The sequence below is a fragment of the Gigantopelta aegis genome, chromosome 8 (genome assembly GCF_016097555.1).
Source record: "Gigantopelta aegis isolate Gae_Host chromosome 8, Gae_host_genome, whole genome shotgun sequence".
NCBI classification, from domain to species: domain Eukaryota; kingdom Metazoa; phylum Mollusca; class Gastropoda; order Neomphalida; family Peltospiridae; genus Gigantopelta; species Gigantopelta aegis.
Window position 1 is genome coordinate 69,763,537 of NC_054706.1, and position 27,633 is coordinate 69,791,169.

The 27,633-nt window shown below is 33.5% G+C and overlaps 2 protein-coding genes across 2 annotated transcripts; one reads left to right on the plus strand and one right to left on the minus strand.

The window, feature by feature from the left end:
• Positions 1–157: 157 nt before the first annotated feature.
• LOC121378408 (WW domain-binding protein 2-like) lies at positions 158–17,738 on the minus strand. The gene is made up of 7 exons (XM_041506567.1): positions 17,587–17,738; positions 7,697–7,802; positions 6,340–6,478; positions 5,574–5,666; positions 4,852–4,995; positions 3,758–3,856; positions 158–2,867 (listed from the first exon to the last, which is right to left on the minus strand). Exons 1-7 carry the CDS (start codon positions 17,640–17,642, stop codon positions 2,731–2,733), a joined length of 774 nt encoding a protein of 257 aa, XP_041362501.1. The 5' UTR covers positions 17,643–17,738; the 3' UTR covers positions 158–2,730.
• Positions 17,739–18,923: 1,185 nt separating this feature from the next.
• Positions 18,924–26,481, plus strand: LOC121379225. The gene is made up of 4 exons (XM_041507735.1): positions 18,924–19,029; positions 22,121–22,432; positions 22,734–22,859; positions 25,352–26,481. Exons 2-4 carry the CDS (start codon positions 22,162–22,164, stop codon positions 25,588–25,590), a joined length of 636 nt encoding a protein of 211 aa, XP_041363669.1. The 5' UTR covers positions 18,924–19,029; positions 22,121–22,161; the 3' UTR covers positions 25,591–26,481.
• The last annotated feature ends 1,152 nt before the right edge of the window (positions 26,482–27,633 follow it).

A 27,633-nucleotide genomic window follows, 5' to 3' on the forward strand; every position in this document is an offset into this window, starting at 1 on the left:
ACTGGAATTAAAAACATTTTTACCTCTCATTGATCTGTCATACATATTTAGGGCCGAGGGCAGCCTCAATGATGACTAATGCATAATAAAAGTTATCCTCATTAAATAAAGTATCATCATCATCATCATCACATAAAAATAACTAACAGTATTGCAGTACATGTATTAACAGTATTTATTTTATAAAGAATCACAAAAATAACAAATTACATCAGCTAAATATGGTTGTGCAAGTTTACAAGACCTACAAAACACATCCAACCAACAATAAATACAGAGTACAATCACATCTTTTATTTCATTTGTGTAAAACTGAACATTTGCCTTAAAGGATGTGATCAGTAAGAGTTAATGAAAAGGGTAAAATGTGTAGTACATTAATAAAGAAAGGTTTAAAAAAAAATCAACAAAAAGTCAAGTGTTTCAGAATTATAATCAGAATACATAAATTTGGATATTAATATTCAGAAAGCTTAAATGTATAAAGCCATTTGTAATGACAACAAACATGAATTATAATTTTTAGAAATCAGTATATATAAGGATAACCTCAACCTGGAGTACATATCAGTCACAATACATACCGCACCAATTAACACCATCATACCACAAGTTAACATAAGACTGTAAATAATAAAATATGAGCATTTTTGTTGTCAAATTAAAATATATGTTTACATCTGGAATCAAACTTTAACATTTAACAAAGTCAAAATCAGTAAATTAACGACAGCTGAATTTTAAAAACATTAAATGTATTTTATGGGTTCTTTTTTAAACATGTGCCACAAATTTTAACACTGCAAACACTGAATTACAAACATGGATGACGTCTAAAACGTAACTTTATCCAACAGACTGAAAATTGTGCAGATCTTTCAAAATACATGTATATTGTACTAGAAAACAAATCGATCATGTTATACTGATAAATTAAATCTACCATATATACATCACCATTTATATCATTAACAAAAAAATCCATACAAAATCTAAATTTGTGCAATAAGAAATACAATATTATTTACTGTACATGAACTAGTTAACACATGCAATGTACCTGAAAATAGTTTTCAACCTTGTAAGAAGTTTATAAAGAACAAAAACAATGTCAACAATGGCACTATGCATGACAGACGATTTTACATTCATTAATATTTGTTGACGTTGCTGTGTTGAAAAATATTTGTGTAATACTAAACATGTGTGAAAGGATCAAAGATCAGGACCAGGTTTTCAAGAGTTGTAGTCTGCAGTAAGAGTCCTTGGACCATAGTAATTTTGTCCTGCCATTAAATTCAATGGAATGAAACATTTTACTTTCCTCACTTTTTAAAAATTAATTTATAGACATTATATTTCACAATAGTGATTATTTTTTAATTAACGACACCAGCAACTGTTCACAGTGAAAACATACAGGTTTGGTTATGTTTATGTTTTGCATTAGTAAAATATATGAGGTGGCATGAAATAGCAGCTTTTTACAATCTGTAGTAGATTGTAAGTAATATATTTTAATACAATTTGTAAAACTCTACATAATGAAACGGAAACCGTTTTGTCTGTTTGTATTGGTTTGTAAGAGGTTTAAGAAAAAAACTATATATATTTCTTTTAAATCAACGTAAATTAGAATATTGTTTAACCTAAATAAAAATCGACAGTATTCTTTGTTTTACTGCAATAAAGAATATTAATGGCAGACATGGAATGAGTACCAAGGTGACATGTAACAATAATTTCTTGTACAATTTTCTATACTGCATCTTCATTAAATCAATTTGCACCACACTAGGTTGCACACATATTTCACATTACAACCTTGTGAAATCAATATATGAATATCCTCTTGGTTTAATGTATTACTACATCTACACTGATGACAAAAGTCTGTGGATGTGCGTTTTTACCATTGTCACATCTACACTGATGACAAAAGTCTGTGGATGTGTGTTTTTACCATTGTCACATTCAGTTTCCTTTAGAGTCATCACCAGTCCTACCTGCAAATCATAATGTACACAGCATCTTTACATGCCATTAATATTCCATAAACAGACCCCAACATAACAACAAGCTAGGGGAGTGATTAATTGCTCTCCTAACTTAGATTATGGGAAGTCATTCAAGATATTGCCATATTGATGCCACATAAATTCACATACTCTCCATGAACTAGTTTTAGGGGAGTGAGCTATGGTTTTACATGAACATTTAGAACAAGCTGTTGTAGCACACACGTCATGGGCGCAAGTGTTGGCTCTTGGGGAGTGAAAGTAATAGTGCCCCTTAAATGGTGAGGGCCTTCATAAACTATTTATATCATAGAAAAATGCAGTTATTACTTATATATGTACTTCTGTTGTACTATCAAATAGGTTCCATGCTTATAAACTATTTATATTTAATTTGTATTCATTAAATATGTAATATTATTTGTAAGTTACATAAACAATATAGGTGAACATTGTTTTTCAAATATTTTATCACCCTGGTCATATACATTTATTCAGTTATTCAGTAGATGTTATTCACAATTATCTGCCCTTATTACTACTAGTAACTTCTTTTATCAAGATACATAATACATGTATCAAAACTAGAAAGGGAACAATTCATACGTCGTAAAGGAATGTCTCTTTTATTACATTTCAGAAGTTGTATTATTAACATGAGTAACAACATCTCCTTTGTCAGTCACACTGTCAGGTGATATACACAGTAGAGTTAATTTGTTTTCTTGGTGGCTTGGTCATAAGATGGTGGCGGTTCGAATGGCGGCGCGGTTGGTGCTGGCATGTAGACATTGTGTGGGTTTGCAGGGTTGTAGTATGCACTGGCATTAGCCTCCCGTGCTTTCGCATCTAAACAAGAACATTAATTTTAACATTGAAAACACAAACTGCAATTTGTAGAACATTGAACACAATTAATGAAAACACAAACTGCAATTTATAGAACATGAAGAAGGTAAGGGCAAGAAAGCCACATTTAACATATAAAAAGAACAAATACACCCAAACATGTAAATTCACATCAATGTGACAACATAAATAACATCAAAATCTTTCATTCATCTTCTTTCAAACCGAACAAATCATTGGACAGTCAGTATAAAAGATTTAAATAATTTATCACACCATAATAAATGTATTATTTAAATTAAATTTGTCTCTATGAAATCATCTACAGATGAGTAATCCCATGCTACATAATTTAAAAGAATGAAACTGATGCATATTGCATTTGAAACTTTAACAGTAGGAAAAAAAACTTAACTATAAGTATGTAACAGGGTGGTTAGCCATGAAGATAGAATTAGAGACCAAGCAGAAAAACCCCGAAGAAATCACCATGAGAATAAAAGGGAGAAAATAACAAATAAGAAAGATAAGTTAAAACTGGTGCCACATTCTTATGCCATCTAAACCATAGTTTTTAAAAACCAATGCCTCAGAAAACCTATGGTAATTTATATCTCAATGACGGCAATTGACGTCAGTGCCATTGTTAAGTTTGATCCCTGCATAAGTACAAACTGGTCCAGTAGTTTACTCCATGAATAGTGTATGAACGCATTACAAATTAATTGTTGAAAACGAGCAAATAAAACAAAATATGAAAACCAAAAGATCACTGTCTGAAATTATAGAAACATTCTGAAAATTAATGTCAAAGACTTCACATCAACAACTGATGAACCACAAAAGTTAAATTTTCAAAGTAAAATAACCCAAATGTGTATTTAAATTACCTGATGCTGATCCATTTGCTTGTGGTGGGGGGTATGGGGTCATATTCGGGTCCACACCTGGGTATGGTGGCGGAGCTTCCATAGTGTAAACATAATTAGCTACAAAAAATAATGAATAAAATTTGTTTGGTTTTTATAAAAGTCAAACGGCTTTTATTAATATATAATAGTTAAGTCCTGTGTATTGGCTACTGTTAAATTAGTTACTTTACAGACATTTAAACTGAAATTCATCCAGATATAGTCAATACCCTATTGTCTAGTAAAACAATGACTATTCGAAAACTCTTTTATAAGCTTATAAGTGCTGTGTGAATTAGGCTCCCTGTTGATATCCAGTTTAAATTTATATATTCATTGTACATAGAAGCACTGCCATACAAGACAAATTGCAAAATACGAGTTTAAATGTTAAACAAAGAACACAGGTGTCAGTGCAAACAGAGAATAACTAGTCAATGACGTAGGATATCGGCTTTATCCTGTGAAGGTAAGAATGGAAAACTCTGCCAGTTATTAACTAAACTTTATTATTTTTATCCTGCAAACCATAAAACATTAAGGGGAAAAACAATTATTTCTGTTATTTTACCTATGTTGTATGATGAAAGATTTTGTAATGTATCTATGCATGTGACATCACAGGTGTGACTTCAAAAGTCATAATCTTCTAGTATATAATTATCATTTTTGCTTTAATCAGTCATCATAATTTTGCAATAAAACAGTGCATGCAGAATAAAAGTGATTACTGAAGTATATTTCCTTGACAGTTCAACTACGATTCGTAATTCATGTGAAAATTCACCACCTAGATTTTTACAGTTTATAGTAAGTATGAACAGAACAAATTTATTAGGTACATGCATAGTTGAGACAAAAGAAAGTGTACACAACATTATTTCAGTTCATACTTGCATGAACCCAAAAAATCTAAGAAGTCGATTTTTACTTGGAATCGGGAAGTATGAACATGAAATTGGGCATTACCAGGTAGTCTTTAGAAAGCTAATTGTTTGTTCAAGAGATTTGAACAGAAATTATCTTGCCACTAAATACAGTAACGGTGGAATAAATGACTATAAAACCCGTACGTGGTGGAGCTGTAGGGAATGTATTGTAGGGGACCCAGTCATAGTATGGTGTGTGCGGGGCCTCATATGCCGGCGGTGGAGCCTGGTAGATGTTTCCAACTGGAGGAGAGTACACTGGAGGCTGAGGTGGGCGGTTTCTCATAGCTGTAATAATAAAAATAATATTAAAAACATTCAAGTCGCAATCAAAAAGAAGAAGAAATGATGCTGTTAAATGCATCAAATTATTTTCAGAGGATAGTTTATGAATTAAAATAACATTACACGACCACTGGGGGTGAAAAAACGGCCCCGAATTCATCACAATTGAGTCATGATTATAGCTAAAGTTTATAAAATTAATGCTATCTTGAATATGTGTGAAAAGTATACTATTCGGACAGGACACTGTATAGGATGTTTGTACAGATTTTGTTGAAATCAATAACTAATATTGAAGACATATTAAAAACAACAGATCCTAATTATTAGACATTACAGTTTTGGATACTAGTATTATGATTTTTTTTATTGTTAAGTTACATATTACACAAAATAATTCAAAAATTATTTTCTGTGAAACAGAAAGGTATTAATCTTGAGAACGAATCTACCTGGCCCTATCAATATTACTAAGTATTAACATTAGTCCAGCCAAATATAACCTGTCCATTAACTATCTACATGTATGTATCAGTTTGAAGATGTACACGTCCACTGTCCAGCTTTATAAGTCTTCTTACCAAGTTGTCCTGCCCTCAGCATCGCCTGACCAAACTCGATTGCTCCTCCTTTAGTAAAATACATTTTGAACTTTGCCTCACCACTCCAATTTCCTGAAGAGAAAGAAAGGTGAAGAAAACAATCAAAATTAATTTTTATAAATATTACAATCACAGTGATATAAATAATAGTAGCCAGGAAAATAATTCCAGCTCACTGCTTTTGCTGTCAAAGGTTTAATTAAAGGATTGTGTCTCTACCACCACATTAAATATACTTACACTTACATTTGTACATCCATGAACATGTAAACGAATATATATATGTGTTACACAACCACAATGAATCAATGTTTACTTTAGTTATACCTTAAGAAGCTGTTTACTTAAATCAATGGCCATTTGCTGTCAAATTGTTTGGCTTAGAAACAGAAAAAAAACCCTGGTGTTTCTTTTTCAAGTTAACAGCAAAAGACCACACCATAGCTTTTGATATACCAGTCACAGTGCATTGTTTGGATGGATAATAACCATATGGATCTACAGATGTGGGATGGTCAACCTACATGTTTGAACTAGAGACAGCCTACATCATAGTGCTTTATCACTGAGCTACGATTGGTTTTTCAGGCAACACATGATCCATTTCCTCCAGTATCGGCCCCACTACCAGGGTCACAGAAAAGCAGTGTGGCCTTCAGATGAGCCCAAGGAGAACCTGCAGCACACAGCGACATTTGTCTGATCATTCGAAGAAGAAAAAGAAGCATGACATAAATACACTTACCTCCCTGCTCTGCCACTACACGTCCCTTGATGTAGTTAGCTCCAAATACGGGCTGCTCCAGTTCCATATCCCGCATTGTATAGAACGGTATGCTGAACGACTGTAGAATATCTTTAGGATCAGCCGAGGTAAATATTACCTGCAACATACATTTATTTATACATCACACAATGTTAAAAACACACAAACATCATGGATAATAAACATTTGTTTAAAGTAAAGAGTTACATACAACATGTACATATTATATGTAGATAATTACAAAATCTGTTGAATTTCTACCAGATCAGAGTGGGTGTTTTTGTGTGTGTTATTAACCAGGCTGAAATAAAAACACTGACGTGGGCTGAATTCAATATTTAAGGTTTTATTGCAAGTACCAATGACTGATCTACATTAATTTAAAATATAATGCCAAACCAGTCTAGTGAACATTTCATAACACTACTAAACATTCATGTCAACTGAATACTAGGATTGTTTATGTTGATTTCTAGATCAGATGTCAGTTTGTACAATACAAAGTTAGAATAGAAACTCTCCATGTAACAAAATGCTTAAATATTGGTTTCAACCATATTTATTCACCATCACATTGCGATTAGTCAACAGGTATAAGCCTACATGTATATTAAGGCCTGTCCCTACATTTTACAAATACAAATGTTTTAGATATATATATATATATATATATATATATATATATATATATATATATATATAATGGGAGAAGGGGGAGAAAGAGAGGGACAGAGAGACAAAGAGAGAGTAAGACAGAAAGACAAAGAGAATAAATATATCAAATTACATTTGTTACTCCTAGTTTATGAGCTACTTTTTGGTTTTGCATAAATGGTTATAATGCAAATTTTGAATTCAAATCCATAATCAATAACAGATATATATATATATATATATATATATATATATATATATATATATATATATATGCAAAGTTAAGTTAAACATTACAAAATTATTTTATATCATATTTTTAAAAGCAAAAAGCATGCTATTCTTTAGAGATGCAAGGTATAAATTTTGAACAATACATATCGCAATATTTTTCTAGCATACCGGTATATAGCGCTTATATATTTTGTATACATGTGTGTCAGACATACATATTATATTTTCAAACAAAAACTCTTTTTTGAGAAAAGAAACAATACCTTCACTTGATTGACTATAGTGTATCATTTTATTAAGTTATGCAAAATGTACGTAAAGTTAGAGCTCTTTATAAATTCTAATAATTGAGAATTAGTTTTCACAATATATTGTGGTAAATATCACAATTCATATTCATGTATCACAATACCAAAATTCCGGCAATACCAATCACTACTATTCTTACCCTGTGTGTTGTGAGTAAAGCTCTACCATGCTTTTTCCCTTTGAAGTGAGGCATGTCTCTTGGACCTTCAAATGCCATTTCCACTCCATCATAAAATATCAGAATCCTGTAAAACATATCACAGAACTGACAGTTATTATAAGACACAGTTTTTAAAAAAGCAAGCATGACTTAATATTCATGGTTGGCAATTTGTTGCTAGCATTTTAAATAGTTTCTAATTGGATTTGTACTAATAAAATAGTTTCTAATTGGATTTGTACTAAATTATTTTTGTCCATTTGTCAAGATATGGAGTGTGGGTACACAGCCCAGTGGTAAAGTGCTTGCATCATGCATGGTCATTCTAGAATTGATCCCCATCAATGGACCCACTGGGCTATTTTTCTCTTGCTACTAATGAGAAAATGTAGCAGCTTTCCACTCTAAAACTAAATGTCAAAATTACCAAATGTTTGACATCCAATAGCTGATGATCAATAAATCAATGTGCTCTAGTGGTGTTGCTAAACAAAATAAACATCTTTTCTAGATACATGCATGTGCATCTAAAATAGTAAAAACAAAAATGTGTTTTATTCAGTCAGTCTACATTTAAAATTATATTACTTGCCATTTGCTATAGTGATTGTGAATATGGTCAGTTACCACATAAACAGTGAAAGGCAAAATAAGTCTGGCAATATAGCTTCACCACTGTTTTTTTGGAATCGCAATTAAAGCATAGAAATGGGTTTAAGGTTGTCATGCAAGCGATGAGTACATTAACACTCCAGAAAGACAAATATTATTGTTGTTTCATCAAAACTAGAGAAATCTACTTTCATGACCATACACATGTATGTACATACATGTATAGCAGTGTGCAATTTAAGTTTAAAAACTTTAAGTATCATAAGGACTCCCTGTTTGCAAATCTTTAGAGCCCGCCACCAATCCAGTGAGCCCTGCCGTGTTTCCAGTAGAACAGAAAACACACTAAATGTTTTGCATGAAACCATGAAAAAGATTGCTATTCAAATCTGGTTTCAAAGAATTTGAGATAGATGTTGACTGTGTGATTTTGAAGAATCAATGTAATTTGTACAAATAATTTTTACGAGCCATGCGGGCTCGTATGCTAGCCAAGCTAGAGAATCATATATGATTTTTGTGAGCCTCGGGCTCTCAGACTCTCCTCAAAATCACACACTGTATAGTGACAACCAAACATATGCAAGATTATAAATGTTTGCTATAATTTGTCGGATTTCTACACATGTAGCTCACTGGCCCTGAAGTGAACAAATCACGCTCGTATTTTTTTTTAAACTGCCATTTTAATTGTTTATTGAATCCAATCCACAATGCCACAAACGTTTCCATTCTGTTCACAATGAACTTACTAGAATACTTTTTTTATAAATTGAAACACGATTGGTTGGTTATCTTTACACTGAGCCAATCAGCTAGTTCACTTATTATTAAAATCTTGTCGGTTTTGTTTTGTTTAATTTCGTACAATGCAGGTAATGATCGCGAAATTTATTTTACACTGTCGTCGTTTTGATCACGTAGGCCTACATAAAAAATAATAGGTGCGTTGTCCAATAATTCTATGATGTGTATTATGTTTATACATGTTGATATCACAGTAAATGCATACACCAACAAAAAACTAATTTAGTAAAACAGGTTTTGTTTTTGTTAATAACATAGCGACGTACTCGCAGACATTTCTACTTTCACAATCTGTTTCACAATACTGCCATGTGATTTAAAGCTAATGACAATGACCTTGGTAGAGTCAGATTTCTAGTACATGTGATCGGTTGACAGGCACTTGAAACAAACAAACACCGATTTAATTTCAACTCATTAATTCAAATTTACCGAGTGTAAAGCATGTATATTTTAAAATTAAATTTACATTAGGGTGGTTTTGTTGTTGTTGGGGGGTTTTGGGGGTGGGGTTTTTTTTTGGGGGGGGGGGCGTTTGTTTTTTTGATGGGTTGCTATGATTCGAGTTAGTAGTATAATAAATGACGTGTTAATGAAAGTTAATCCTCTTTGTAAAAATATATATTTATAAAAATTGTAGAAAGATATATTTGGGTAGAAAACAATACTAGTAGATGTTGACATTTTCTCTGTTATGACATTATTATTATTATTATTTTAAATAGAGAATTTGCAGGGACATAACATGTTTATTATGCTATCATGATAACTGTGATAACCCTGTACCATGTGGTTGTTATACTTTTACTTTCTTTTTAGTTTAAATGATTTACAAACAGGCCTACTGACATTATTTTTGTTTTTAGAGTTTTATTAAACATTTTACAGTTAGAATTCTTAATAACAATACCATAGTTGTTACAATATCAATTCACTTTCAGTTCACAGTTTGTGTCCATGGAGAAATCATATGATGAAGATTAAAATTATTGTACTTGTTTTAAATAAAACAGAATAAGCACTAACAAATCAGTTTCAATTCTTTATTCATAAATAGTCAACAGATTATCACGATTCAGAATTTTAATGCAACATGATATCTATATAATACAAAAGAAATCGATAAATGTTGTGTTCATGGTGTTTCTTTTTGTTGTGAAAGACTGCAATGGCCCATTCCTTCATCTTTGAGAACCATCATATTAGTTAAATTAGGATATTTATTTTTAAAACACAAAACATTAAGTCTTAAGATATTTAATTTAGAAATCCACTGGCGTAGGAGGCCGGGTGGGGGTTGGGGCAAGGGGGCATGTACCCCCCCACTTTTCAGATATTTTGCTTTATATTTACTTTATAATAGTGTAAAAGTGTGTAAATATAAAAGCGATTTTTAGCACACCTAGGTTTTTCAAAAACGAAGGTCTGGTACTACTACTAGCGACCGCAGCTGCACCCATATTCCGAAATGTCACGAGTTTGGTTCACAATTAGTAGTGTTGTTCAAGACAAGAATACGCTTATTTTGATGACGATTTTGCATGTTTTTTTTGTTGTTATGACAAGTACACACCTTCCGATTGATGTATATCCTCTTTCCGAAGTTGAACGACTACAAAAAGACTTTTTTTGAGGCAAGTGAAATTTTGAATACGTCTTATTTTGCCACAAAAAGGGCGATTTCACTGAGATATTGATAGATAGATATATATAGTATTATAATAAAACAGCATAAAAATATTTTTTTGGTAATTTAAAAAAAAAAGCAATTTAGTTTAATTCGACATCGAAAATATTTCAAGGGAGGTAACTCTGACCCGCAAAAGCGAAAATATAGAACTTCACAGCAGGCACATTTTGATAAAATTAAACGTATTTGATGCTTTGTCATTATTTATCCACCCATTATTAACTTTTTGGGTAGAATATATATCATACTGAAGCGTTATTTTTAGAAGACAATGCATATTTAATTCAAAATAACTTAAAATAATGTTTTGCTTATCATGATGACTCAGCAGTTTCCGATAGCTGAAGTTGATTTTAAAAAACATTTTGATAATGCATAACTATTCAAATATAGACGTAAATCTATTTTTATGTAAATTATTTGAATAAGTTTAGCATATGACTGGTTCAGTTTTATACAAAAAATAGTATTAATGCAATGGAAATAAATTAAACAGAGAATTTGTACTTTTTAAGTCTGTTATATTTGTAAATACCTTTTTGAAAGAAAATGTTTCAGGTACCATAACTTCTCCCATTGTGACACAAACTTCAATTTTTTGGTAACCAAGTAACATTAAATTCTAAGTATAATTATACTTTTTCATCACTTCATCAATGAATATTACTGTTAAAAATGGTAAAGAATTAATTATTTGTAAAAGATACTAAAAGTAAAGTGAAAATAACTACATACAGAAAAAACATTTGAATGTGTGTTTCATCTGATGCAACGGATATTTCTGTTTACAAATATTATGTCAAACTAATAACAATATTTGAAACAAAAAGATAAATAACCAGGGTCATAATGGGTATTTTTCTTTATTCCAGGAAATGTGTAGTCTCTGTGCGTCTATGGATAAACCTGAAATGGAAACGGAGTGGGAGAGTACACGTGGTTATGAGACAACTTTCAGTAGATTCAATTATACTTCAAGTTTGATGCTGTTATGTTTTCTGTTTCCAACTGTGACAGAACCTGGAACAGAAATGAAGTGTGTGACAATAATTCATAGACAAATTTAGACTAATACTCTTTCATGGATGCTAAATTTGGTAGATCTAGCCATAAATGTTTTATTATAATTCAAAGTGGTATATAGTTATATTTATAATAATTCATTGTTTGAATTTGTTTTTATAAAGCACTTTATTGAACTAAAATAATCATAGCTGCATTTAGTAAATTATTTAGCACACGTGTGACTGCTGTCTCATGCCTTAAGTGTTTCAGTTGCTAAAATAATTTTTGGGGATATTTTTTCTGGATAGAAATTTACCTTTCTGATATTGTATAAGTTTTTGGACATTCCTTTCAAAGGTGAAATATGGCTACTTATATTGCTTTGTTTCTAATAATGATATTGAAGGTGTAAAGTATGTAAATATTTTTGTAAGAAATTGATTAAACATATTGGCCAATCATTGGCATTCGTCGTGTGATAAGTTTTTACGGGTTCGAGTTAAAAGACTGGTACATATGACAAGTTTTATTGCATCTTTAATTGAAATCTTCAAGTATTCAATATTATTATGAGTCTAGGTAAATATATATATATATATATATTTATTTTTTAAAAATATTTTGAAACAAGAAGCTTATTTTTTATGTAACGTGTATCCACTTTCCATCTGCGATCTAAACCTTTATGTTTTCCTTTTTATTATTGGTCTGGATGTACATTATTGTATAAGCGTAAATAAATGTGAACTGAAAATGTTATTCTGATGTAACATTTGCATCAATTATTATGTCATTAAATTACATATTCCAAGATTTCTGGGTTTTTTTTTGTCATTTTGGAGCGGTTTCGAACCTACCCCAAGAATACATATGTTATCAGAAATAATAGTAACCCTTTATATTTTCACTTGAAATTTTCAGAGATGCAACATTGATAACTGCTTGTAACATGTATAAGCTTACAACAGAAATTTCTCTGTTATTTTTTGGTTTACAAAAGTGGACGTAAATGACAATTAAAATCGTCATGTCGGCCATGTTTGGTCACGGAAGTACAAGGCTACTACGACTTTATTTTGCTTCATTTGGATAATGTAGTGCTGTGTTTTTCAATAAGAGCAACATATTTATTGAAACTATGACCATAAAGAAAAAATAATTGATTTTTTTTTTTTGGTCTGCGATACCTACTGGTACACTACTGTAGTTAAGTTTGTGCCATACATACTTGTAACACTCATTGACAATGTAACCTGATTCGATTATAATTTATTCTCGGAACCGGCGTGACGTCACACGGCCTAGTTACCGATCATCTGGGTCTTTGGGGGTGAAGCAAAGCCTTAGTGATTACTGGTTTACATAGAATAAAGTTATCATATTAACTTTTTACATGCCTTACATATTGTCATTTCTTTTCTGTAGCTAACACATAGTTGCAATACGTCTTATGTGTATTATAACAGCTTGGGTTGCCATATAAGAGAAACGAACAACGGGAATCTGAATTAGTATAATCTATATTGAGTACCGATGTGTTTCAGTGTACTTTGAATGTCGAGGGGACAGGGCAGGTTGGGCAGAATATAATTCTTGTTGAAGCAATTTTCAGGTAATGTTAATTATAAATTTTAACAATTTTGAAATGATAAGATAATTATTAATATAATAATTATGATGTGGGCTACAAAATATATAATTTGTATTTATTATAAAATTTGTATGCATGATTAAGTTAATTATTTTTATGATTTAATAATTATTTTATTTCCAAATAATTATATGTAATAATTAAACAATGGCAAAGTTGTTACTTTACAAGTTCAAAATTACAATAGTATTATTGTCATATCTTATTATATAGATGTATTGGCAACAGTATAATGTTACACTGAATACATTCTTTTATTCTTAAAACAAAATACAGTTTCTTGAAATAATGAAATGCTTTTGTTTTTACAGATTGCAAAATTACCACATGATGTTGCCCTTCCTTACCGGTTGAAAGAAAGAAGTGTTTTATTTAACGACGCACTCAACACATTTTATTTATGGTTATATGGCGTCAGACATATGGTTAAGGACCACACAGATTTTGAGAGGAAACCCGCTGTCGCCACTACATGGGCTACTCTTCCGATTGGCAGCGAGGGATCTTTTATTTGCGCTTCCCACAGGCAGGATAGCACAAACCATGGCCTTTGTTGAACCAGTTATGGATAACTGGTCGGTCCAAGTGGTTTACACCTACCCATTGAGCCTTTTGGAGCACTCACTCAGGGTTTGGAGTCGGTATCTGGATGAAAAATCCCATGCCTCGACTGGGATCCGAACCCAGTACCTATCAGCCTGTAGACCGATGGCCTGCCACGACGCCACCGAGGCCGGTCTCCTTACTGGTTGAATGCAGGCAACAAAAAATAGCAATAATAAAATATAGCCATCCTCAGACCTTGACATCTAGGAGGAGCAATATCTCTCTCTACTGTATTGGAATTGTTATTGCAGTTCAATTTAAGTAATATCTACAAAACTAATTTTTAATAGTATACAGCTGGAGAAAGGAGGCAAATATGGTTGTTAATAAACTGATCTATATCGGTATGCCTTCTACTAGACTACACATATTTAACCTAAGTTGCTTTTAACCCGGGTTAAATTACCTCATGTAGATGCACTTATGTAGCATATTCAAGGAAAATATATGAATGAGATAGTTAAATGTTATATTCTCCATGTCAAACAGTGTTTTCAAAATGGAAAACAAATATCAGATATGGCAGTTGACCATTCATTTTATTGCAGGTAATTTCTAAAGCAGATTACACACACAAACACACCCACACACAAACACACTGAACTGTAAAATACCATGAAACTACATATATGTAAAAAGGTAAGTCCTCTAACTTGAACAAGTAAAATTTACAAATGTACCACAACCACCAAATTACATTGATCCACAACAGAATAGATTTTTATGTATTTTTAGATTTATGTATATGTATGTGTAGTGTTTTCCCTAGCTTGTTTTAGCACGGTGCAGCAACATGCCTCAATAGTCTAGCACCATCTTGCCTTAATCAGCACCATGCTGCCCTGAGATTAAATAAGCCTTTTTCACTAATTAATTCTAAAATTGCCTTTATAAAACACCCCAAAAGGTATTATTAATTAATAAAATATGCCTTTTACATCTTTTGCCATTCATTTATTAAAGCAACCACATAAATTACATTAATGTTTATTTCAATTAATTTTTGTGTATTTTTAATGAAAAAAAGTGCCCCAAAAATGGTGAAAATGCCCCAAAAGTGTTTGGTCTACCATGCCTTTACAAATTTCTAGGGAAATCACTAATGTGTGTGTGTGTGTATATATGTATATATATGTATGTATGTATATATATATATTGTATGTATGTATATGTATACATATACATATATATATATATATATATATACACACACACACACACACACACGTGATTTCCCTAGAAATTTGGCATATATATATATATGTATATATACTGAAACAAAGGCACGCACATTATTTACCCTCTGCATCAAAGTAAATACTAAACACACGGAGAGGGGAGGGGGTGTGTGGGGGTGGGGACGACCTATATTTTCTTACTGCAGGCCTGCTACAGACACATTTGCAAAAAATAATAATTAAAGTTTAAAAAATAATTTAGGCCTATATTATAATTATTATATGTGTGTAATTTAGCAGTATAAACTTTTATTTTAAAATTAAAAAATAAATAAATAAGATGTAGTAGCTGTGGTATAGCAAAATAAATACAAGTATAGATAATATCCAAGCAACTAAGATTAAATGAAAAATAAAGACCACACAAATTTAATGATAAAGGAATATACTCTTTATTCAAGAACTGGATGCATCGTTTTGTTGGGGGGGTTTTCATGGAAGACGATGGAATTGTGTATTTTATTTACAGTATAATGTGGGATTTTTATCACTGCACATGCTTTAACCATTTTGTTTGCTAAATTAATCTCTGTTGGTGTCAACAAGCAACAACATTAAAGTCAACGTAGTCCCATTCTGTGAGGGAAGCCATGGAATTCCATCAGGTTTGTCATTTTAATGACCCTACCCACAAGCGGTGCCTAGTTGTAAAACGATATATATTTTTAACATCATGTTATGGTTTATGCAGCCAACTGCACAACATGTGTTGGGCATCGTGGCCATTAACTGTTGTGAACGATCGACCAAAGTTGCCTCATTTCACTATCAAACCATACGTAACTAAGGAGAAGCTTCACCGCGTCACGTGATAAACAATGGCGGCCAGGGGTCGAAGTACACTCATGTCACCTTAGTCTGCGCAGCACAAAAGTCTGCGCTCGTTAATGACGTTACATTACGTCTCGAAACAAGTGTCGGGGTATGTTTGTAAACAAACAAACAACGTTAATTTAATTCACAAAACCGTTGTTAAAACAACACATCTTGATTGTGAATATATGTATAAAACTGGTCGATAACACTTTTATTGAAAAAAACTCTGAATTAATGCACTAAAAGTATACATAATACTGTTGGCAGCCTCGATCAACATGTTTTTCTATCACCTGTCAACAGTGTGTCTGTCAACGTTGTAATGATCAACCTTCAACCTTGCATATCAACTTACATAAATTTACATAGAAGCTTAAATACATACCGTATTGTAATTTATGAATCCATAAATCAAATGAATGTCTTATTTAATCTGTTAACGTAAACATCCAAGCATACTTTGAATTTCCCTCCGAGTGACACAATGCAAAATGGCTGCACACAGACTTGTAAGATACTAAGATTGCACTGACAGCATGGCCTATTTTAGCTAGTCTGTTTCAAAATTATCATTGATTGTCCTATATGTCTAACGAACACTATTTGTGCTCATTTACACAGTTAATAATAGAACATTTTTGTTGAATAATGATCAAATATTTTTACATTGTTTTTTTTTAATATTGTCATTTTGTGTTGTCCAAACTAAGGAGCATGGAACACCATTTATATTTATCTCATTTGCACAATGTAAATGTTTCTGAAACAGACTATAACAGGAAGTGTTTGTCATTTAGAACTTATAAAAAAGTCGGATCCATTGTTTGTTGCTGTTTTATGTAAACATTAGCGACAGAAGTGGTTGTTTTAATGTTTGCTGCGCAGACTTATGTGCCGTCATGCAGGCCAGTAAATGCAGGGGGGTCCCACTAAAAATGCGCTCATTACTTGAGTTTAAAAAACATTAAAATTAAAATAACTTTAGTTGTAATACGTTTATTGTTCCATTGTACTGTGGCAGTGAAATAAATATTTTTAAAGAAATATTTTAACTTTAAAATATAACACAAATGCTTAGGTGTGCAGACTTAGATATGTTCGGTTCCGAGAATTTTCGTTTCATTCCATCATCATCATGGCATCAATGAATGAATGATCAATGACACATTGAGGGATCCCAATGTCACTGAATGGGGCTCTATACCTCTGATTCAAATGTAGAAACAATGTCAGTTTCTACTCTGTGAATATAATAATTAGTTTAAACTGTTTTCTTACAAAATGTACTCCCGATACAGGTTAATACTAGTCTATTGCGTAATTTATGGACAACCACTTCCGGGATATGAAAACTGGAAAAATTACAAATTATCGAAGATAACTGTTTTGTCAACTAAGTTACAGCTATATCACTGTAATATTTTAATGATTTATGTTCAAATACCTTTCTCCAGCAAAAATCAGAACTCCACCATTGGCATGAGCGGTGTTTAACGACATTATTTCAGTGTACACGGCGACAACCTTTCCCAGGTAAAGCACTGTTGTGTTCTTTCGTAATAAACAACCTGACGTCGTCGATTTATGCGTACTTTTAATCGCAAACAAAATTACTTTTAATTACTTTTCTTTATATTTAAATTAAAATAATGTTAATCATTTGATGATAAATCTAATTTTTAACATCTGCATCACAAGTTTTCTGTTTATGATCACAGCATAAAATAAAATCGCAAATCATTGGACAAAACTGCAAACATCCCCATGGTACCTAAGGAAAATAAAGTTATAAAGTTTGTTTTGCTTAACGACACCACTAGAGCACATTGATCATCGGATGTTGCATGTCAAATATTTTGATAATTCTGACATGTAGTCAGCAGAGGGAACCCGCTACGTTGTTTTTTTGTGTTTTTTTCTAATGCAGCATGGGATCTTGTACTTTCCCACAAACAGAAAATCTGTTGTGCACTGTTTGAAACCCAATCAGTTGAATGAATCCAACGAGGTGATTCGATCCTGCGACGCAAGCACGTCAAGCGAGCACTCAACTGACTGAGCTACCCTCCACACACCCCGGGAAATAATAGCTAGTGACTATTAAAATATCATCCTACTTACCTACTATATAGTCCGTCCCGTCATTCAAGATTATAAATGGGTTTTGGGGTTTTTTTTTGGTAAATACTTTCAATTTGGTCTGACGTAAGAAGAAAAGCAAAAGTGTTTTGGAAATAACAAAATATACTATTTGTGTGTGAAATTTACAAATCAATCGGCTAAGACATAAATAAGTTTTAGTGTATGAAAAAAAGGCGTTCCCTGTGTGACTGTAGATTAATTTTTAAAAAGGGGTTATAAATTTAATATTTTTAAAGTACATAAAATAGTATTGCAAGTAAAGATATATTTAATATTACATAGTGAATATTATTATGTTTCTTTCTTTCCTTTTTTTTCTTGTTTAGTTTTTTTTCTACAACGCATGTACACGTGTGTGCATTTTGAAATGTGAACATAATTTTTGTTAGTCAACTGATATTTATTTTAATTTCTTCATTTACTCATTTAGTATATTTTATTTATTATTATTATTTATTATTTATTATTATTATTATTATTATTATTTGTTGCTGTCGTTATTGTTGTTTATTTTCATGTCAGTTTTTTTTTCTTTTACTATTTAAATGGATCCAATCTATGTTTTATTTCGAATCTTCACAATGATTCACCCAGCTACTTAAGAAGGGACATAACTCTATGCTAATGCATAAATGATATGGAAAATTGTTTGTTTTTTTACATTTTCACTGTACTGAAATGTAGATCGCTTGTCGTTGATACAAACAACGTATTTATATAATAATAGATGCACTGGTGAATTTTGGTAGGTACTGTCTGTTTGTATATGGTACAAATTGATTGTCACTTTTGTTCATGATGTATTATCAGTAAAATAGAACTCGTTTGCATTGCGGCGGCGGCTTGCCGCTTTCATTCATTGCCATGATCATGAGGTATCAGGTCGTTTCGCCCTTATTCCCGATCGCCCCGTGTCGTTTCGCCCTCTACACAGGGTCGTTTCGCCCTCTACACAGGGTCGTTTCGCCCACTACACAGGGTCGTTTCGCCCTCACGTTTATGTTTGTGAATGATGAATAAATTTGTTTACGTGACTCTAGTTGCAAATCAGATATAGATTATCAATTTGTAACCCTTTATCAACCATAAACACCATTTATATGTATATGTTATGTGCAATGTGCCTGATGTATTTTATATTAATAAGTACAAAGACTAGCCTACACAATGATATTGTCGATAGGACATATTAGTTATAAAGTGCTTTGGTGTGTGGGGGTGGGGGGTAGGGAGACCGCTTTTTTTGCAAATTTGCCTCTGTAATATCCATTGACGTGTCATCTATGCTGATGAAATATTAAAAGGTCCATTTGCTTCAGTTTACATTTAAAAAATGCTTGTTGTATGCTATATATGGCATTATTGTTGTCCTTGTTATTAAAATAATGCTTATTTTGTTATTAAAATGTTTTAAAATAATGCATGTTTTGTGCTTTTTTAAACAGGTTTTAACTAAGAGTTCCCGTTAGAAAATCACATAATTGGCCTCTGTAATATCCACTGACGTGTCATCTATGCTGATGAAATATTAAAAGGTCCATTTGCTTCAGTTTACATTTAAAAAATGCTTGTTGTATGCTATATATGGCATTATTGTTGTCCTTGTTATTAAAATAATGCGTATTTTGTTATTAAAATGTTTTAAAATAATGCGTGTTTTGTGCTTTTTTAAACAGGTTTTAACTAAGAGTTCCCGTTAGAAAATCACATACAGATGTAATCATAGAGCGAGTCTGAAATATTATTACATTTTGTGTGTTTTTCTTCTAATTAGGTCCATTTGCTTCAGTTTACATTTAAAAAGATATGTTTAAAAAAATGTTTGTTGTATGCTATAACATATCGATGTCTGTTCTCGTTACAGCCAGTTTAGGGCAAAATACATGCAGTTTTCTGCTGTCTGCCATTTTGTTTTTTTATGGAATACTCTTCAAGAGGGGTGAAAGACTAAAATATTAATATAAAATCAATGATCTCTAGTGGTATCTTTAAACAATCAAATAATATTAATAATAATAAAATAATATGACGTCACCCCTCTTGTAGAATATTCCATAAAAAGTCAAAATGGAAGCCGGCACAAAATTACATGCTTTTTGCCCTGTGCGATCTCAGCGAAGTCGATACTAGTGACATGGTTATCATCTAGTATGTGGAATCCATGCCATTGTTTTTTTCAAGATTTCTGTCTGGACAAAATGTGGGTAAAATCTAACGAAAAATAAATTTATTGTAGTTTCTTGTTTCGGACCACCCCAATACATAGGGGCGAAACGACTCATAATGGAGGACGAAACGACTCATTCTAGGGGCGAAATGACTCGGGGCGAACGGGAATAAGGTCGAAACGACTCGGGGGCGAATAGGAATAAGGGCGAAACGACCCGGATTCTGATCATGATGATCCACACTGTGACACCGTGACCGTGACACATTTTCTTCTTAAAATTATGAATTTTAAATTTAACTAATTCAACATGAAGACATTGTGGCACTATAGTTGCGGTAGCCCGAGTTCTCTGACTGTAAGAGAGCTAGACAGACATTTGGACAGTTATACGCTCTCATTACAGTCAGAGATCGGGGTGCGGTGAACTCCTATGGAAACTAACTCGTATGAACGAAAAACTCTTATGGAAAACGAACTCGTATGTAAGAAATGACGGTGAACTTATATGGGGATGTATGGATATGCATTGAATAAATGTATAATTTTATGTAGAAAATAAAAATATAATTAGTTTCTTAGCCTAAAACATTGTGCGAGATTAACTACCATGTGACTTGCCCAACCAATCAAATCACTCATGTCATTAGACTTATTTCCTGCGACAGAAACGGCCTCAGACCACAATTAATTTAGCTATATGTTTCTATAGTGGCTATAACATTTTAATTAATATCAGCAGGCCCGAGAGGTTTTGTATGTACCTTTGCTTGCATGGGGGACACATGCCCTGAAAAGGACAACCCCTGTTGTCCAGCTCTTTCTCCCAGCATATTGGTTTAAACAGACACACCCTCTAAACCAGGCCGGAGTACACCCATTTTACACAAAAAGCACCACTTTTGCATGGGCCGGAATTACCACAAACAAGTCTTCAATGTCAACAAGTTACACATGTTTACAAACTACATGCTATCCCCTGTCACTTCAGTCAAAACAGCAGACTACTCGCACGGTCAAATTTCCGGATTTTCGACAACCAAATGGGAAGATAACTGTAATCTGAGGCCAAACCGTAAACAATGCATGCATGTTTTGCGTTTCTCGCTAGCCCGAACTTAAAAACAACTAGCCACATACGTCGGGCTAGAGGGTTTGTTGACCTCTGCATAAAAACTACACACAAGTTGCTATACAGTATTGGATATATCAGTTTGTAATTTCAATACGATTTCACTGCATTTTCCCCATACGAGTAAGTCTTCCATATGAATTCACTTGTGGATTTCCATACGAGTTCACTGCATTTCCCCCCATACGAGTAAGTTTTCCATACGAGTTCACCGCAAGCCCAGAGATCAACCTATGTATTTTTTTGGCAATTCCTGACAACCAAAAAGTTGGCAAAGATTCCCGCTCTAATACCACACCAGACGTCAAATACCTTTACATCGATCATTTTCGAGTTAACTGATAAAAAGAAAATCCACATATTAATCACTAATACACATACTACAGAAAGAATCCGAAATGAACAGGTGCTTGAATTATTCCTTTTTATCCCCCTCCTCGACCCATAATTATTTGAGGCATTGTGTGTCCCTGGTTGATGTGTATTATATTTATTGTATAAAAAGATTACCTGTATGACACATATATGTTTTGGCAGATGGTGACAAGTGATTATGGCTGCATGAAAAGACATTGAAAATGACTCAAGAAGATGTCATTGAGTCGTCACCCGTGACAGCCAGGCCACAGCCACAATCTTTCCGGCACTATGTTGAGCAGCAGCAGCAGATGCTGGCTATATCGAAACACACCGAGCCTGGAGGACCCAAACTCTGGCGGCAGATGGTCATCGGCTTCATCTGTGCGGCCTGTGTCGGTTTCATAATGTTCATCCTCGGAGGAATTTTCATCACTGAGGCGGTACAGCTCAAGTACTCAGCCACCATCATGCTCTGTGTTATGGGAATGGGTGAGTTTTAAAAATCTGTAGACATTACAGATATTTATTATTGAAACTGTGTGTGTTGCTGAGATATTCTACTGTGCTACAGTACATATATTGTGTTATATACGAACGAATAACATAGTTTCTAACTCTGGTATTAAAACAGGTTTGATAAGAGAAAGCAACATCATGATAAATTTAAAAAAAGGTAACTTTTTTTGATCAGATTCTAATTTAACAGAAACTCTTTAAATTATATGTAATTGAATTTGCTACCATTACAACACTATATTTATCTATATACATGTTTGTGCTTCACTTTCAGTCTGTGGGCTGATCATCATCGTTGGAACAATAATCCTGGGAAAGTTGTTTATCTCGCGGAAGTGGCGCGAGTCTCGCGGACAGGAACAGCAGCGCCCCCCAGCAGCCTGCTTTCACACGTGTTCCGGTTGGTAGTCCAGTGTTATTTTCTTTTCATTGTTCTTTCATCAGGGTCCAGGGCGGGATCTATGGTGACTCAGTTGGTAGATCACTCGTCTGAGGTGCTTGTGTACTAGGATCAAACCACCAAAGTGGACCCATTCTCTGACTGGGTTTTTTTCTGTTCCAACCAGTGCACCACGACTGGTATACATGTATCAAAGGCCGAGGTATGGGCTGTTCTGTCTATGAGAAAGTGCATATAAAATATCCCATGATGCTAATGAAAATATCTAGCAGGTTTCCTTTATCAGTTTTTTGACATCCAATGGCCGATTATTAATATATCACTGCTCTAGTGGTGTCATTAAACAAAACAAACTTTAAATTTATTCACCAGGGTTCACCCTGCTCATAGCCATATTGGCCAGTTGCTAAATTTTATTTTTAAAATGGCTACAACATTACTTGGCTAATAAAATTTTGTTTACATTAGCCATTTAAAAAAATAAATTTAAAAAATCTGAAAATTGACTAAAACAAAATTCTTTCCAGTGTTAACCCTGTTTCATGTGATAAAAAATCATGTAGTGAGTTCTGTGGTGGGATGTTGTAGCTCAGTGGTATATGGTAGAACACTTGTCTGAGGTGCGGTGGGTTGCAGGATCAATTGTCCTCAGTGGACATATGTTTTGTCCCATGGCAACAAGTACACTATAGGCCTTGATATGTTCTATTCTGTCTTTGGGAGAAAGTCCATACGGAAAAAATCCCTTTCAGCTTTATAGATCAGGGTGGCGGCAGCACCTTTTCTCTCTTTCTCTGTGAACTAAATGTTGAATTAAGCATGTTCAGGGGTCACACAGGGACAAAAAGAGAATTTGTTTGCCAATATTCAGTATATCTAAATATTAAAAAGTGGCTAATTTAAGCAAAATTTTATTAGCCAAATATTAATTGTGGTATGTATAAAAATTAGCAAATGGATAATTTGGGGATGGGAAGGGTGAGCCCTGCATGCTAGATACCAAATATCCATACATGTGTCGTTCAGTATGTGCTGAGGTATCGTTAAACAAATAGTCCTTTTCTTTCCGATGGACTTTTACTTGCACCAGTCATTCCTTATTGCAATCTTGACTGTAACATGTAATAAAGATTTAACAAATGTATGCTTATGAAAGACCAGTAACTGATGAACAATTCTGTGTTAGGATCTTTGGAGTATGCTCCCTTTCTTTTAAAGTAGTAGAATTATATATTTGGCAAACATACTTTGGGTATTATTAAATATTAACCAAATTAGGTTTTAATTTATATTTTGTTTACTACAGCTTTTACCAAGCATTTTGATTTCTTTTTGTTATAAATCATTAGTTACAATTTTAATTCTTCCAGTAAAATAGTGCAAATAGTTTCATCCTTTTAAACAGCAGATATGAACAGATTCTGAATGTTTTCTGAATTCCAGGTTTTAATGTCACCTAAAACCTGTTTCTGTACTTGTTTTTGATAACAAGCTCATAATAACACCCCTGATTTTTAAGACACAACAAAGTTTTCCTGATTTTTGTTACTCATGGTAATTTCCATCCCTCAAATGTAACCTAATGCTTTTCAATTTGTACTATTATAATATATAGTGATTTTGCAGAATACTAGTAGTAAGCGTGGTTCACACTGGAAAAATTTTCGGATATGTAGAATATTTCCTAGAAAATTTAATAAAATGTGTTTAATTTATGGAAAATGTTGTTAGTCAAAGACCAAATGTTGTGGCCACTCAGTATAAAATTTTAGCAATGGGCTAATTTGGCAATCGACAGGGTGAACCCCAAGTAAGTACTAAAATGACATTATGAGAGCTGGTGACTTGATCGTGGTTTAAGCGGAACCCCCAAAATTATTAACAGTTTGGTGAGTTTGGTTAGAAAAACTAGCAAAACAAAATACAACAAAATTAAGGTGCTTTAATGAATTTTATTTTATTTCAAATTTGTTCTTTTAAGATTTAATAATGAAATATACTGATGGAAAGAAAAAAAGGATTACACAGATAGCAACAAGAAATAATGACTGTATCAAAAATCTGTTTATATTGTCTGAAGTTGACTGGGAACATATAGGTAGCATTCAACACTACAGACATTCAATCCCACATTATAAATACAGATATTACTACGCTAGTTGTGAATTAAATTTGGCTTACAATTTCATGTGTTCCCTTATTTCTTTCCATCAGTTTATATTTAAACTTCAATTTGTGATTTAGCAGGGGTTGAAATAATTGGTTGCCTGGTTACCAGTAGCAACAAGATCTTATTTTAGGTTTTTTTATGTATGGATCCTACCTGACCTTAAACGTAACTTATTCTAGAGACAGCTTGGCCCCTGAACCTCTCCATACTATTTTAAATTGTGTTTGTTCTCCAACAGCTTTAATCTCTTGTTAACATTTAAAGGTGACTGTTTCAACAGATTTTACTCTGTAGATAAACTATGTCTCGTTTACGTTTGCAGTGATTTATACTCCGTCACAAGACCAGCTAACACAGGTTGGTCTTTCAGACCCGCCTCCAGCATATGAGTCTATCGTGACGTACAACCTGCACGCTGTCCAGACCACCGGCCTGCTGGAGTCGGATCGGGCGCCAGACAACATCCATCACGTGATGATTCTACCGCCCAAGTACGACGACATCTCAGCACCACTTCCTGAATACAAGGACACTCAGATTCCACTTGATGATATAGACTGATGGTTCTTTGTCGTTCTTTGTGATGTTCTTTATGTTTTATTGCTGGGTGGGAGACACATTATCAGGCTGCCATCTTGTATGAAATCACATTTGTATTTTATGGCATCCGAGGTGGAAGTGTTTGTGTTTAATAGCTAGTGTTTTTTTGTTGCATTAATATTGCAGTACCTTTGTGAATTCTTTCCGTATTGCATCATAAGCCCTTATGTCTCAATTCCTTGAAGTTTTTTATTTTGACACTAGCTGTTGTTCACATCAATGCCTTTGGACCCATGACCTCTGTAAACAAATATTTTCAGTGTAAATCAGCCAGTGATTCATACACATTTTTATCTTGCACCCTGTTCCACTCACTCCCCTCACAACCGCCCACCCCCAGTTAACTGATCTTTGACCATATGCTGACGCTCAAACTTTTTGCGTAACAGAATTTGTGTCGTTTGCTGACTTTTACAAGGGTTAGTGGTTAGTGAGAGAGAAGTCGATGTAGTGGCCTTACAACTTCACAACGAGCTATTAGAACTCACCAGCCGATACTGGGACACGAATCCAATACCAAACAGCCTTACGGCCCATTGCTTAGCCACTGACTTGTGCATCCCTACCTTGAGAAATAACACTGTTGTAATATATACATAGGGCCAATGGAAAGTAGGGGGTGTAAGAGGGGGTATTGTCAATGTGATGGCCCTCGGGATGGAAATTAGAAGGCCTGATGGGCCTGTACCAATTACACTGTGTGAGGGTGGGGGGTAGGGGGGTTTAGAGGGGCATGATCCATCAAGAAAAGTTTCAATTTCAGGTGTTCAAATATGGCCTTTTTATCTTTTTAGCACAATAACTGAAAAGTAGGGGAGAGAATGTCACCCCCCCCCCCCCCCCCCCCCCCCCCCCCCCCCCAGAGAGATGCCTGCATTGTAATATTGTTGCATATTGCTGTGATTGTTATTCAGAAGAGTTGGTTGTGTGTGTAGACCTAAATATTCATAGACTTTATAACACAATTAGTGCAATAGTGTGATTGATCTTTGTGATTATGAATGTACATGTATGTATTAATAACTTCAAAGTGGGGTTTTCCGACACAGTCCCATTAAAACACATCTATCAGTATCTAGTCTAAAACAAGAATACTCATATTCAAATATTCAAATCGAATTAAGGTTCAAGAATTCTGTCCTGGCCACACACCTCTGCTATCTAGGCTATCAGTCTAGGTTGGTGAGAGAGACGTCAGTGTAGTAACCGTAAACCTCACTACAGAGGCATGTAAACGTTTTCTGAGTAGGAGCTGGTCACAACACTTGTTTCCACTGCATATGTTTACAACCCCAGACCCAACATGCTATCATGTTGTGGTAAAAGTTATGGGTCAAATTTACAAAGCTTGTTTGTTTTTCAGCGCAGGTGTTTAAGCATTATAAATGTCTGTAGTTACACACAATCTAAGACATAAACAGGTGTTTAAGCATTATAAATGTCTGTAGTTACACACAGTCTAAGACATAAACAGGCTTTGTAAATTTGGCCCTATGTTTTTGTAATTATGTTTTCTAGTCAAAAACATAAATTTTGTCCTTTAGTTTTTTTGTGGGTTTTTTATACATTTATTTACAGTTATTTTACAAGTAACCATTAAAAATAAAGTTTGTTGCTGTTAATATATTTTATTGAAATGTATGTGTGATAGCTTAGCGTACTTTGTGTGACATGAATAAAGCGAACCATGGACCAAATATCAAAAATTTAATCAAAAATTAAAAAAAATTAATTGTCCCCGACTACACAAGTGAAATAGATTATGTTTGTTTGCTTATTCTTATATTCGTGCTTATATCCCATTAATGTTCAATCACGCTGTTCTGGGCACACACCTCAGCTATCTGGACTGTCAGCCCATGACAATGTGTTAGTTGTTAGTGAGAGAGAAGTCAGTGTAGTCGCCTTACATCTACCCAACTGAGTTGTTAAACTCACTCTGGGTGGGAGCCAATAACAAGATGTGAACCCAGTACCTACCAGTCTTAAGTCTGATGGCTTAAC

Excerpts from the sequence above, each read along its gene's own strand:
- LOC121378408 (XM_041506567.1), bottom strand. The coding sequence starts at position 17,642 with ATGTCGTTAAACACCGCTCATGCCAATGGTGGAGTTCTGATTTTTGCT. Across the intron at positions 4,996-5,573 it reads GCTGAGGGCAGGACAACTTG|CTATGAGAAACCGCCCACCT; the intron begins GTAAGAAGACTT and ends TTATTATTACAG. Across the intron at positions 2,868-3,757 it reads AGCAAATGGATCAGCATCAG|ATGCGAAAGCACGGGAGGCT; the intron begins GTAATTTAAATA and ends GTTCTTGTTTAG.
- LOC121379225 (XM_041507735.1), top strand. The coding sequence starts at position 22,162 with ATGACTCAAGAAGATGTCATTGAGTCGTCACCCGTGACAGCCAGGCCA. Across the intron at positions 22,433-22,733 it reads GCTCTGTGTTATGGGAATGG|TCTGTGGGCTGATCATCATC; the intron begins GTGAGTTTTAAA and ends CTTCACTTTCAG. Across the intron at positions 22,860-25,351 it reads CTGCTTTCACACGTGTTCCG|TGATTTATACTCCGTCACAA; the intron begins GTTGGTAGTCCA and ends TTACGTTTGCAG.